This window comes from Dama dama, chromosome 12 (assembly GCF_033118175.1).
Source record: "Dama dama isolate Ldn47 chromosome 12, ASM3311817v1, whole genome shotgun sequence".
Taxonomy (NCBI): Eukaryota; Metazoa; Chordata; class Mammalia; order Artiodactyla; family Cervidae; genus Dama; species Dama dama.
The window spans coordinates 4,362,599-4,377,515 of record NC_083692.1 but is presented as its reverse complement, the minus strand read 5'-3'; the positions used below and the strand labels follow the sequence as shown (position 1 = coordinate 4,377,515).

Below are 14,917 nucleotides of genomic sequence, written 5' to 3'. Positions count from 1 at the left end.
ATGTTAAGAAGGCATTTTAGAATTTCCTATCCAGTGAGACAAAGGAAGCCCGTGGGGATGTCTCCCACGTTCCTGTGACCTTTCGAGCAATGTCAGCGTCCTGCCCTTCGGTGCCAGCCAGACCCATCTCTGCCCACTGCCTTGCAACTGAGCATGTTGTGGAGACAGTGAGCAGCCTGGGGACCTGAGAGCAACTGCCCTCGGGAGCCACGGAGCCAGGGCAGGGCGGTCGCGGAGCGGGGACCCGTCCCCAGGCCGGCACACGCTCCACGGTCACCATCACCAGGGGGAACTCAGGCCCCCAGAGGCAGGAAAGCAAGGACGTGAAGGGACACAGGATACTGAGAAGGGAACTGCCATCACCTGAAACCCCACTGCTGCCAGCCAGCCTCGCTGAGCACACTGCTATCTATCCTCTCTGTCCTCCTGGCCGGGCTACATTCTAAGAGCTCCACAAATGAAGGGTACCACTTTTTTATAACCAAGAGAAGAAAAATCTACATTACAAAAAGTATTTAGGCGTTGGTATTTTAGGAATTTTGGTACCAACTAGAATCAGGGAAAGCCTAGATTTCCCATGAGAAAGAGCCGGGGAAACCAGAGCGCAAATGAAAAATGCACTGCTCACTCACATTCGTGTGTGTGCATTTGTTCAGCCCCACGGGGGTGAATTTTGTTTCTTTCCCCTAAGGCTGGGGTACAGTGGGCATCAGGGACTTAATTCTGAACCTGATGAAACGTGTTTCTAAGGGCACAGTGCCCTTCAGCTGCCAGGAAATCATCCTAACACACAAGCCTCAGCTACAGAGGAGAGAAATCAGATTTTGTTTTTGAAATCAATTGTGATCTAAACCCTGAAATAAATACTCATACTTTACATAGAAAAAAAAGAAAAGAAAAATTCACACACCAAGACAAAGAATGGCCTCCATATGCTAAGAAAAGGGTCACACATTTTTAAACATTTCATAAGCAGGCCACCATTATAAACACTGCAATTTAGTTTTGAAGTAAGTATCTTATAACTATTGCAGTCGGGTGCAATATTATTCTAAGAAAGGTACATTTCCATGTCCTGGTGAGCCCTTGATACTTGCGAGCAATACATTTAGCACAGACACTAAAACACAATCACCCACAGGAGCCACAGAAGGCGCACAGAAGGAAGAGTACCTGAACACCGCAGGGGGCCGCCCACTCTTGTGCTTCACAAAGACGCCTTCGAGGCATGCTCCAATGGATATGTCGCTGCCTTGGCTGTCCTAGGGGGAGAAGGCGGACAAGGAAACACTGGGGGCAGCAGGGACACAGGGGCCACCGGGGCCCCACCTACCCCCACTCTTGGGGCCCACATGGAGAAGGCTTGGGAGACCTCCACCGAGGGGGCAAGTCTGCAAGGTGTACATGTGTCATCTTTTAACACATACAAAAATAGAGCTGGGCTCCTTAAGGAATTCTATTTCAAGAATAATTCCAAGAACAAATGACAGAACAGGAATATCTGTTTCGTGAGAAAACTTCGGCCACGAGGACCTCAGCTTTCACATCTCCAAACATCTACACATCTCTGGCCTTCGAGCCGCGCAGCATCCCTGGCCTTCCCTGCTGACCTGCTGGAATGACTCAGGCGCCCTCTGGAGGGCCCCGTCTTCAGGCCTCGCTTACCTTGGCAGGGTAGCTCTCTTCCCCGTAGCCGTCCATTCTCTCTACCTCCTGCATGTAGAGCATTTCCGCGTCAGGAGCTGCGAGACCCCTGCAACCCGAGAGATGTCAAACAGACTGTTCACAAACTAAAAAAATTTCAGAAGAGCTTGTTTGCGAAAAACTACATCTCAATCGAGCATAAAACGTTAGAAACATTTCAAGTTTCTAAGCATCTGTGATTAGTTATATCAGTCCATCAGTATTTACTGAAAATCAACTACATGCAAGAGCGCTGTGCTGAATGCTGAGGGTTAGTTATGTGAGGTCCGACCCCTTGGCCTTTGGGCAGGCAAGGGGAAACGCAGGAAGTAAAGCAACCTCCTAAGAAACCTTCAGTGGAAGCTAGACTTCTCCCTAAACCACCGAAGTGTCAGACAGTACTAAGCACTGTGTGCTAAACGCCACACGGCGGGGCGAGTGAGGGGCAGCAGCTGGAGATCCTTTCTGGCTCCGGTGACGGCGTGACGAGGGTGGGCAGGTAGGCGGGAAGGCAGCGCGGGCAGAGGAGCCCACTGCAGGGACACCTCCCTCCAACCTCACCTGCTGCTGCTCCGCACGCCCACACAGTACACCCACCGCGACCACCCCAGGCTCAGTGTATCTTTGAATATACCACGCTCCCTCGTGCCTCCGAGCCTTCGCACGTGCTGATCATGCTTCCTGGTCTATCACCCGCTTGCGCACCTGGTCAACCCCTGACACCCATCAAGACTCAGCCTGCGCACCCTCTCGGTCACCTGCTGGGACTGCCCCGCTCTACACAGACCCAGCACCTTCTGTGCCCGCCTCTCCCCCGCGCTCATGACGAGCACCATTAACTGCTATTACAGGGGGCTGTACTGCCTACCCCTTTAGACTCTGGCAGGTCCCGGTTCTATTTATCTTTGTGCCACAGCATTGAGCACTCTGCCTCATAACAGAAGAGCAGCACTAAATTATCTTTTAAGGAGATGCACAGATGAATGAGTGAAAGTAACAAATGATAGAGCAAGGTGTGCCCAAAGGATTAATTATGCTGAAAAAAACGGGTTCATTTGGACAGCAGAAGATAAAGCTGGAATGGCAGGATTGAACCAACTTGTGAGAAGCCTTTAATCCCAGGGGTGATGAACTCAAGCTGGTGGAAAGCAAGAAGATTCATGAACACTTGAGGAGCGGAGGGGAGACAGCCGAAAGAGCTATTTTAGGAGAATTAATCTTTTGTGAGTGACTGTCTGGATTTGTGTGGGGACAGACTAAAGGCAAAAGGTTATTTTTAATAGGAAGGGGTGAACAATAGGTTATAATTAGACAGACCTGGGTTCACATCCCACCTCTACCACATGTAACTTTGGGCAAGTTATTTATAGTCTTTGTGAACTTGATTTTCCCAATCTGTAAGGAGATAATAACATTTACCTTAAAGAGTGGTTATGAAGAATTTAATGATACACAAAGTACTAGGAACTGAGTGGTACTTGGTTTAGCGTAAAACCTGGTGTTCTCAAGGACAGGGATTTCAGACAGCACATGCAGCTTCACTCTCAGAGACCAGCCAGGATCTGCCCAGAAGCAGGGGCCAGAGCAACCAGCCCACTGCTCTCAGCACAGCCTGCCTAGAGGACAGGGGGACGGCTTCCAAAGGTGGGTGGTGAAGCTGGCGGGGGCAGACCCAACATCACATCTGCCACAAAGGAAAACAAATCTCTCTAATCTTGCATTACCCTACACAGAGCCGGGCCACCGCCCACACCTTCAGTATGTGGGAGGAAGAACGGGCAGCCTTCAGGGACTGGCCGCTTTCAGCTTCCTCAGTTTCACCAGTGATACAACATGAATAATAGATGGGTTAATGTGGGGAAGTGCTCGGAAGAGCGCTTGGCAGGCGGCGAGAGCTCTGCCCAGGTGGGCTCCTGGTAACTGGCAGTAGGTGCAGCAGTAAAGGTCCGCATTTAATGCTGTCAACGCATGGTCCAAACTCAAACAGGCACGAGTCCCACACTGTTCCCCTTCTCAGCGTTACCTGTATTTCTGATGTAGTAAGGCCACTTTTTGGGTTGCTTCTTCCAACACTTTTTCATCTTGTAACCACTCCTGGGAAAAACACACGGCAGTAAGTATGGGAACAAATCACTCAAATTTCTTAGGAGGAATCTGTGCTACTGTTATTGACTCTTGTCCCCAGCAGGCAAAACTAGGGCTTGAATCAATATCTGAGAGCTTCACTAAAGGACATAATCATGACCTTTCTGAGAATTAAGTGGCTTCTGCTCAAAAGCCAAAACACTTGCCCTGCCTTCTCAATTCATCCCAGAGAAACTTGCTGCTGTTGTTGTCTAGTTGCTCAGTCATGTCTGACTCTTTGCGACCCCATGGACTGTAGCCCGCCAGGCTCCGCTGTCCATGGGATTTCCCAGGCAAGAATACTAGAGTGGGTTGCCATTCCCTTCTCCAGGGGATCTTCCCAACCCAGGGATCAAACCCGCGTCTCCTGCTTGGGAGGTGGATTCTTTTCCACTGGGCCACCTGAGAAGCCCCCAGAGAGAGTTACAGATGGGTTATTTCAGGTGGTTAACATTCATCAGCCAGCTCCAAGCCCAGCACATAACACCATCTCATGCACTCCCTGGCTGGCTGTGTAGACAATCAGAATAGCACACCACTTCCTACAGTTGTTGCAACACAGTTTCCCTGTCAATTCCACCAGTATTGACTTTAAAAAGTAGAAAGCAGGGTCTTTTTGTCATCTACTCTTTAAATTGCTGATGAGAAATGATATTCACTTCAGCATAAATCTGTGAGGTTTCAAGTTTTTGGTTAAAATCAAAACCTCTGTGGTTCCTCAGAAGCTGGAAATGAGTGCCTCTCTTTAGACTCACATACGAACACAAAATGAATTTCTCTGTCTGCAGCCCTGCGGCCAGACCCTTCTGCTTCTGTGCTTTACAAAGACCAGAAGTCTATAACGGGGAAAGCAACAACTTAAGTTGTTTTTAAGGACCAGCTGATTTTTTTTTTAACTCTATCCCTACCTAGTAAGTCTAATATATGGACTTCATTTCAGGGATTATTAAGGGTCTAGAAATGCACTGTTGATAAAAATGTCCAATGTCAAAAGAATTCTTACCACAGGAAGCAAGGCAAATTTCTGAAGAAAATCCTGGGATTCATACTGATCAAAGTCACCAAAATCAGCTATATAAAATCACAAGTATTCACATGTCAATTACGTTTAATTGGAAGCAAAACATATACACAACTAAATTCAAGTATACGGATGGTATGCTTATGATTTTAGAAGTCAAACCTGCCTTACAGCTTGTAAAATGTATATTTTAAAAATTCCTTTTAAAGAATCCAGCTCTTTGCAATCCTATGGACTGCATAGCCCACCAGGCTCCTCTGTCCATGGGGATTCTCCAGGCAAGAATACTGGAGTGGGTTGCCATTTCCTTCTCCAGGGGATCTTCCCAACCCAGGGATCGAACGCGGGTCTCCCACATGACAGGCAGATTCTTTACCCAGACAGATTCACGTGTCTGGACTTGGAAAAAAATGCAGTTTAATAAAGAAAAAAAAAAAAACACATATTACAAATTGTATAGAAATCATTTCATATTTTTGTCATTAGAAAACAAAAATCTACCCTATAATCATATATGCCTACCTCTGTACAGAAAAAATGTCAAGAACAAACCAAATCATTCACAGTAGTGATTACCTCTAGGGAATGGAATTAGATCATCTGAATATGTTACAGTAAGATGTATTTGTTTAGACATTTTTAATTGTTAAAAGAAACTGATAGTTCAGCCAAAAGCTTATGAAAAACTAACTCTTAAAGCCAAAGGTAACACTTAAGAAGATTCAAAGTACTTTGAAAAGGAATATGGCTTCATGAGCACTGGGCATTTTTTTCACCTAGGAAGGATATGTATTATATCTCCATGTCTGCTAACATCTGAAGGAATAAATTTATTAATAAGGAATTTATTAATTTATTAAATTTCAATTCCCAAGATTAAATGCCAGTTATCATTTGAAATAAAGCCCCATTAGAAGTCTTTCCAAAGTATATTACACATGTAAACACAATGGATTAAACATATGACAAACGACAACTCAAAAATACTTGTGAAATACAAAACTATCTAATAATATTGTGATTGGCAATGTTCTATAATCTAGGACAACTATTTAAGAAACCAATGACATACGCTTGAAGTGTAAGCAAATATAACCTTATCAACCCCACTGCTTGGCTGATCTTTCTTCTGAAAATATGAGCTAGCAGCAGACCAAGTCCCTGCACTAGAGGAACACATGGCATATTAAATGCTACGTGTGTGTGTGTGTGTGTGTGCATCTGTGTGTATTTCCTCTCTACTGTTGGTCTGTGCTCTGCTGACGTGATAACATGCTTAGCCTTCCAGAAGTCTCATATTTCATTCAAGTAATTCAAACCCATTTCTCCTCCACAAGGAAGCCCCTTAGATGACAGAAATAATATTCCACTAACACAGAAAACTACTCTATAGCAGTTACTTTCTATAGTCAGTTACTTTAAGAATTTCTTTCTTTTTTTTTTTTTAAGAATTTCTTGTTGTTTTTGTTTAACATGCATTTTAATCTGACTGATCTATTACATTATCAATTGCCATTCTTTACCTTGAACAGCTAAGCCTGCAAGCTGAATTGCTTGTTCTAATGTACAAGGAATGTTTCCTTCCAAGATATCTTTCTTCAGCTGCAGATAATACTGATACCTATTTAAAAAAAAAAAAAAAAAGGTCAGTTTCTAAAGGTCAATGTCGGTATTACCTCCAATCGGACACAATGCATTTTATCATAATTTGGAAGAGAAGCATCAACTAGCCAAAATTAAACTCAGATGATTTTGAAGAATGACAGGAACGTTCCTTGATCACATCTATACTGACAAATACACAGACAGACACAACAATTGAGTCACTTATTCTTAACTGTAGTTATTTGAAAGCTACAAACTATAGCCACCTAGGAGACAGCTGGTCCCCTATTTTATACCCTGTAAAACAGTCTCTAAGTTTTGTTGTTTTAGTTGGAGAAATAGAGAATCAGTGGCCAATCTATACTTTAAAAACTCTTTGGAGGAACTTGGTGATGTTAAGACTTTCCTAGTCCTGGACAGTAAAGTCAGAAGAAAAATGGTTCCTGACATTTCAGACCAGGTGCATAATAAGATATTCTTTATTGAAATATCAAAAAGGATAGTTGCTAAAATACTTTATAACAGTCTTTTAATGTGGGCTTACTTCTGTTTATGTTTTCAGTATACAGAGTGTTAGTTACCAGCATAACCTTTAGTCAGGCAAACTTCAGTTAAATTTCAGATCTCCAATTTAGCATTTTGCAGGAACTTGGGCAAGTCATAATCTGTGGGTTTAAATTAACGCCAGTAAGAGGTGGGGTACTATCACCCCTTCACAGGGTTGAACACACCAAGGCATATATGTAAAACTCTTCCATAAAACTACAGCATAGCTGGTACTTAATAAACAGCTGCTCTCATGACTAGCAGCAGCCAGGAGGCAGTATTTCACCATTTCACCATTTGATATTTCACCATTTGATAAAGCTCTACAGTGAAGATTTGTTCGGCCTTCCTTTTATTTATTCACTAAGGTAGTTACTAGGGCCTTCTATGCATCAAGCACTGTTCTAGATGCTCTGGAGACAGTGCTGAATGAAGATCCACCAACTCTCTGCCAATACGGTCTACGGGACTATCTTGAATCCAGAATCTCTTCCAGGTTTGATGTCTGCGAAGCTCGACCCAGTTACAGTTCACAATGGCATTTCCCGAAGAGCCCACCCTTTACTCATTTCATATGAGTCCTTACATCATCCTATTTCATTTACCTTTGACATTTCCATGCTTCATTACCAAAAATCTTGAGCGAAACACTATCCATTTGAATAAGAATTGAGGTCCAACTTAAACCCCTCCACCTGCTAGAAGCAGAACCCATACATTTCCCTCAATCAGCAAAGACAATGCTGGCAGCACTGGGTCTTGTCAAAGACGAAAGCTTGCAACTTTCCCCCAGGAAGCTCCTTTCAAGCATCTAAAGTAGGCTATGTCAAACATGCTGTCCACACATTCCACTCTAAATGTTCTCGGTCTTTTTCTTCATCAGATCACTGGAAAGCAGGTGCACATTCTAGACTGATGCCTAGATTATGGCGTATACTTTCCTAACTGGTCTCCTGCCCGCAGTCTTGTAACCTCTAATCTACCTTCCATGATGGATGATCTTTGTAGAAGACACATTTCATCATTCCCTTCCACTAAAACTCAAAAAGGCCTGTCCCTATTGGTCTATGACTTTATGACTTGGGCATTTCTTTTTCCAAGCCTCTGTTCTCCTCTCGAGGTAATAACTGAAATTCCCTGAAAAAAAAAAATCAGTTGCTTTTATTAGCCCCTTACTTTGCACAAGCTACTCCCTCTAACTAGAAAATTCCTTGTAAAGTCAAGTGAAAGCTCACAGTCTGTACCTTCCCTATTCATACTCCCTGCAACCCACTCCTAGGAATCCAGTGCTATAACTCAGTTCAGTTCAGTTCAGTCACTCAGTCGTTTCCAACTCTTTGTGACCCCATGGACTGCAGCACACCAGGCCTCCATGTCCATCTCCAATTCCTGAAGTTTGCTCAAACTCATGTCCATTGAGTCAGTGATGCCATTCAACCATCTCATCCTCTGTCGTTCCCTTCTCCTGCCTTCAATCTTTCCCAGCATCAGGGTCTTTTCTAATGAGTAAGTTCTGCACATCAGGTGGCCAAAATATTGGAGTTTCAGCTTCAGCATCAGTCCTTCTGATGAATATTCAGGAATGATTTCCTTTAGGATTGACTGGTTGGGTCGCCTTGCAGTCTAAGGGACTCTCAAGAGTCTTTTCCAACACCACAGTTCAGAAGCATCAATTCTTCAGTGCTCAGCTTTCTTTATACTCCAACTCTCACATCCATACACTACTGGAGAAACCAAAGTTTTGACTAGATGGACCTTTGTTGGCAGAGTAATGTCTCTGCTTTTTAATATACTGTCTACGTTGGTCTTAATTTTTCTTTCAAGGAGCAAGCATCTTTTAATTTCATGGCTGCAGTCACCATCTGCAGTGATTTTGGAGCCCAAGAAAATAAAGTCTTTCACTATTTCCATTGTTTCACCATCTATTTGCCATGAAGTGATGGGACCACATGCCATGATCTTAGTTTTTTGATTGTTGAGTTTCAAGCCAGCTTTTTCACTCTCCTCTTTCACTTTCATCAAGAGGCTCTTTAGTTCCTCTTCGCTTTCTGCCCTAAGGGTGGTGTCACCTGCCTATCTGAGGTTATTGATATTTCTCTGGCAACCCTGATTTCAGCCTGTGCTTCATCCAGTCTGGCATTTCACACGATATACTCTGCATATAAGTTAAATAAGCAGGGTGACAATAAACAGCCTTGACGTACTCCTTTCCCAATTTGGAACCAGTCCGTTGTTCCATGTCTGGTTCTAACTGCTGCTTCTTGACCTGCATACAGATTTCTTAGGAGGCAGGTCAGGGGGTCTGGTATTCCCGTCTCTTTAAGAATTTCCCACAGTTTGCTGTGATCCACACAAAGGCTTTGGCATAGTCAATGAGCAGAAGTAGATGTTTTTCTGGAATTCTCTTGTTTTTCCTATGATCCAACAGATGTTGGCAATTTGATCTCTGGTTCCTCTGAGATCTAAATTCAGCTTGAACATCTGCAAGTTCTCGGTTCACATACTGTCGAAGCCTGGCTTGGAGAATTTTGAGCATTACTTTCTTAGCATGTGAGACGAGTGCAATTGTGTGGTAGTTTGAACATTCTTTGGCATTGCCCTTCTTTGGGATTGGAATGAAAACTGATCTTTTCCAGTCCTGTGGCCACTGCTGAGTTTTCCAAATTTGCTGGCATATTGAGTACAGCACTTTCACAGCATCATCTTTTAGGATTTGAAATAGCTCAACTAGAATTCCATCACCTCCACTAGCTTTGTTTGTAGTGATGCTTCCTAAGGCCCACTTGACTTGGCATTCCACTTGACTTTGCCTTTCCCTCCTCCAGCAGATCTTCCCAACCCAGGGATCGAACCCAGGTCTCCCGCATTGCAGGTGGATTCTTTACCAGCTGAGCCACAAGGGAAGACAGTGCTATAATTAAAGCATGTATTATCATAATATACTATAATTGTTCATGTACATGGACTGTCAGTCCCACCAGATTGTGACAACTCCTCCAGAGCAACAGTGAAGCATATAGTTCATCTTCCACAGTAACCAACGTAATTCTTACATACCATATTATATCTTCAATAAATGAGTCAAATGAGTCAAAGTGGTCAGTTACTGTTTTCTCCTCCTGGCTTCTACTCTCTTCAATTTTTATAGCTCAGATATGCTCTGCAGTCAGTTCATGCTAATCCCTACAACCTGATTCTAGCTTCTTCGGTTATCTTCTTCCAATAATTAACTGCAAACTCAGTACTTAAAAAGAAGATTCCACAAACATAGGGCAGTATCAGGTTTTTACTACCTGTAAGCCATTGCGTTAGAAATGATTTGAAAGGCAAAGTTAAAGAAAACATGGGTTTAAAATCTAAGAAAAAGATCTGTACACAAATAACTGTAGTGAGAGGCTGTGACAACTTGCCATCTTAACATAAGTATAAGCATCTTCTAGAATAGTCTGGAGAAGGAAAAGCTCATTCCAGCCTCAGGGGTCACAGAAGCTTTATGGAGGTGCCACCTTTGGAACTAAAATCAGATGGACAGGATTCCGGATACATATATCTGAAAGAAAGGTCTAGGACACAAAGGTGAAAACGCACGCAGCATGCTCAGGGCACTGGAAGTAATCCAGCTTGGCTCGACAACAAGGTTAAACAGGGTTAAAAAGTGCTGGATTTTGGAGAATGTGAAAGGCAGGCTCAAGAATCCAAATTTCAGATAAACAACAAGATCCTATTATTCAGCGCAGAAAACTATATGTAGTATCCTGTGAAAAACCACAATGGAAAATAATATTCTAAAAGGAATGTGGGTGTGTGTGTATATATGTATAACGATCACTAAGCTGTATAGTAGGAATTAACACACCACTGTAAATCAACTATGTAAAGTGTTAGTCACTCAGTCCTGTCTGACTCTTTGTGACCCCATGGACTGTAGCCCGCCAGGCTCCTCTGTCCATGGGATTCTCCAGGCAAGAATACTGCAGTGGGCTGCCATTTCCTTCTCCAGGGGAGCTTCCCAACCCAGGGATGGAACCTGGGTCTCCCACATTGTAGGCAGATTCTTTACCATCTGAACCATCAACTATACTTCAATTATAAAAAAAAAAAAGAATGCAAATTTGATTTCTTTGTTTTGTTATCTTCAAGAAAAAAAAAATTAGTTCCTCTATCCCACCCCTTAATACATTCTATGCTTTCTGCCTTTGTTCCTTTTAAGTGCATTTATTGGCCAATATTTTCTGATCTCAAACCCTTCCCCTACCTCTTTCTCCTTTCACACCTATGTAGAGAACATGGCTACTGGGGTCAGAACTTCTACACATTTTCTTGAGGAGTAAACACAGAATTTGTGGCTATTTTTGAAAAATCTCCTCTCTCATTTCATTGTCACTAAGGTCAGAAACACATCTGTAAAAACATCAAGGGTGACATCACTTCAAGAGGAGTTCACAGCCAGGGTAGAAACCTCGTTTTTCCTTTTAATCGTTCTTTCGCGCCGGGTGAACCCATAACTCGTGCAACATGCCATAAGGCAGGCTGACACACCACACACCAGAACCTCCAGGCAATGCTGTGGCTGAAACTGCGTGGTGAGAGGGCAAAGGCTAGTTCTACCTCCTGACTCCAGCCTTAGTTTCACCTTTCTAATCTCACCTGGTAATCTCCTGCTGCAGCTGTGAAACCGAAGGCACGTAAAACACCACTCCAAAGTAGACGGTCGGCTCCAACGCGTACTTATCCAGCTGCTTCTTCAGAGGTTTCTCCAAATCCACCCACCGGCGCTGATTTTGCTTGTTGTAATACCAGAGGCTGAAGTAAGTGATCTGGAAAGAGGGAGAATCACTGAAGGAGGCAGAAACATGCCAAAGAATTTACCTGCCCTAATCTAGTACCTTTTCATACTGTTCATGGGGGGTGGGGGAGAGGGCAGAGGATGCGATGGTTAGATGGCATCACCGACTCAATGGACATGAATTTGAGCCAACTCCGGGAGATAGTGGAGGACAGAGGAGCCTGGCGTGCTGCAGGGCCATGGGGTCACAAAGAGTTGGACACAACCTAACAACTGAACAACAACATATCCATGACCTGGGACCAAAAGACCACAGTTGCTTATCGCCTCTCTTCTCAGAAAGGGACCACGGCAAAACCTAAAGGGGATTAAAAAAAGAGGCAAGCTCCATCTCTGTATAGATACTCATTCAGGAAATGGAGGCGTGGGCCTCCTTGGTGGTCCAGTGGTTAAGACTCTGTGCTTCCCTGCAGTGGGCATGGGTTCAATCCCTGGTTGAGGAAGTAAGATCCCACATGCCACACAGCTGGGAAAAAAAATAGAGGCAAAAGTCAATTACACTTGCACACTATCTCTTGAACCCTGCACAAAAAATGTCTAGATACCAGAATTCAGCAGATACTACACAATTTTACCTAAGTTCAACAACAGAAAAAAATACTGAAAAAACGTTTAGTTTTTAGTGAGTTCCCTGGCCGTCTAGTGGTTATGATTCAGTGCTTTCACTGTTGCGGCCTGGGTTCAGCGTCTGGTCAGGTAACTGAAATCTTGCATTGTGTGGTCAAGAAGAAAAAAAAAAGTTTAGCTTTTAAATATCAAATATTAAATTTATCATAATTAATATTTTATAATAAGCATAACTGGGGTTCTTCCTAAATTTTGACCAGATAGTATTAATCCAACTTGTCACTATATTCAAATTTGGCATCTATAAATAAATTATTTCATGTAAACACTGTAAATTCTAGTAGGAAAGATGCAATTGCAATAGCCAAAGCAATCTTGAGAAAGAAAAATGGAGCTGGAGGAATCAGACTCCCTGACTTCATGCTATACTACAAAGGCTACACTCATCAAAACAGCTTGGTATGGCACAAAAGCAGAAATATACCTCAGTGGGCAGCACCGAAGCCCAGAGATAAACTCATGCACCTATGGTCAACCAGCCTGTGACTGAGAGGGCAGAGCACACAATGGAGGAAAGAGTCTCTCCAGTAAGTGATGCTGGGGACGCTGAGCAGTCACATGTAAAAGAATGAAATTTAAACACTCTCTAATACCATACATAAGAATAAACTCAAAATGGATTGGACACCTAAATCTAAGGCTGGACACTAGTTGGCTGAAAACATGGGCAGAACACTCTGACATAAATAGCAGCAACATCTCTTTTGATCCGCCTCCCAACAAAAATAAAAACAAAAATAAATGGTACCTACTGAAATGTAAGAGCTTTTGCACAACAAAAGAAACCATAAGCAAAAAGAAAAGACAACCCACAGGATGGGAGAGAATATCTGGAACTACCATGTGACCCAGCAGGCCCATTCCTGGGCATGCATCCAGAGAAAACCAAAATCCAAAATGACACACGACCCCACGTTCGCTGCAGCACTATTCACGACAGACAGGACACGGAAGAAACCTAAACGTCCGCTGACGGGGAGCAGACAGATAAGACTCGGACATTCACACCACGGAACAGGACCCAGCCATAAAAAAGAAGCGACGCCACTGGCAGCAACACCAATGGGCCTGGAAATCGCCATACTGAGGAACTACATCAGAGAAAGACAAGATACCATATGATGTTGCTCATACACGGAATCTAAAAAAACCCAAAAAACAGTAAAATGAACTTATTTACAAAACAGAAACAGAGTCATAGGTGTAGAAAAACTTACAGTTAATGGGGGAAAAGGGGGAAGGGATAAATTGGGAGATTGGGATTGATATATACATAACTATATCTATTTTATATATATATAAAATAGATAATAAGGACATACTACTACTTAATATTCTCATGACCTATATGTGAAAAAAATCTATGAAAGACTGGATATATATAACTGATCCACTTTGCTATACACTTGAAACTAACACAACATTGTAAATCAACTATATGCCAATAAAAATTATTAAAAAATAAAAACAAACTTAAAAAAATGCAACTACAACTTTCCTTTGCCCCTCAAACTTCATTAATTACAAGTTTATAAAGTAACTGTAATGCTACAGAGATAAATATACACACATACACAAGAAAAAGCTATAGCTAAGGCCGTAAAATTACTTAAGTGTCCTACTCAGAGGCTTAAGAAAAACTCCCAGACACTAGCATTTAAATCTCAGTTGCCATGCAACAAACTGTTTAAGTAAGTCAATCCTAGCCCTGGACTGAGTCAACCTGACAAGGTGCTAATGCACGTAAGGACTAAAATGACAGCCTCCGGCCACTGCTAATATTTACCTCAAAAATCAATTTACAGATCAAGGCAACTGGAAAAATCACTGCTTTGTTCTAGACTCTAGAGTAACACTGTCAAAGGGAACTTCCTCTGATGGCTGAGCTGCAGGCATCTGCATTCTCTAGGGATGCAACTTACCGAAAAGAAAAATCTAGTAATAGAAGGAAGCTGCTTTAATTTCAAAGTCCTTTAATTCTAATACTTGCTTGCTGTGAAGTGGAAAAGTCTAATTAGTCCAATTCAGTTTTATCAACTATTAAGGCAATAATACCTCCCTCATAACCCCACCATGAGATCTAAATGCAAAAGATATATGACTGCATTTTGCCACTAGAAAAAGATTATGTCTTAAAAAAATTAGTTTCACCCACTCTGCTAAATATTAACAAAATCAACTGAAGATCTTGCCAAAAAAAAAAACACAGGAAACCTTTTCTAACTACATTTATTTGGTAATTACAACAGAGTACACTTCTGTTCATTGTATGTATGCTTTGAGTTCTATTTGGGATTTGGATTGCATGTTCCAAACATGTTCCATGTTTGGTCTATAACACATACCATTGCTATGCACTTTGTTCTACAAATATTTGTTTTTTGCCATAAACGCAGAAGCCTGAGCATTCTTTAGCATCTAAAACTGTTCTTGTCATAAAAATTAAAACATCTTTAAAATACTCT

At 42.5% G+C, this 14,917-nt stretch overlaps 1 protein-coding gene across 4 annotated transcripts in view; it reads right to left on the bottom strand.

Annotated features, from left to right (window-relative positions):
- Window positions 1-14,917, bottom strand: part of PTPN21 (protein tyrosine phosphatase non-receptor type 21) — a 73,752-nt gene that overhangs the window by 28,542 nt on the left and 30,293 nt on the right. For all 4 annotated transcript variants that reach the window (XR_009695043.1, XR_009695044.1, XR_009695045.1 and 1 more), the window contains 6 exons: window positions 11,627-11,796; window positions 6,352-6,449; window positions 4,811-4,878; window positions 3,707-3,777; window positions 1,666-1,753; window positions 1,174-1,262 (listed from right to left, as the gene is read on the bottom strand). Coding sequence is in view for 1 of the 4 variants with exons in the window: in XM_061156488.1 (XP_061012471.1) it covers window positions 1,174-1,262; window positions 1,666-1,753; window positions 3,707-3,777; window positions 4,811-4,878; window positions 6,352-6,449; window positions 11,627-11,796 (584 nt within the window). In the remaining 3 variants the exon portion in view is untranslated. The remainder of the gene's footprint in view (window positions 1-1,173; window positions 1,263-1,665; window positions 1,754-3,706; window positions 3,778-4,810; window positions 4,879-6,351; window positions 6,450-11,626; window positions 11,797-14,917) is intronic.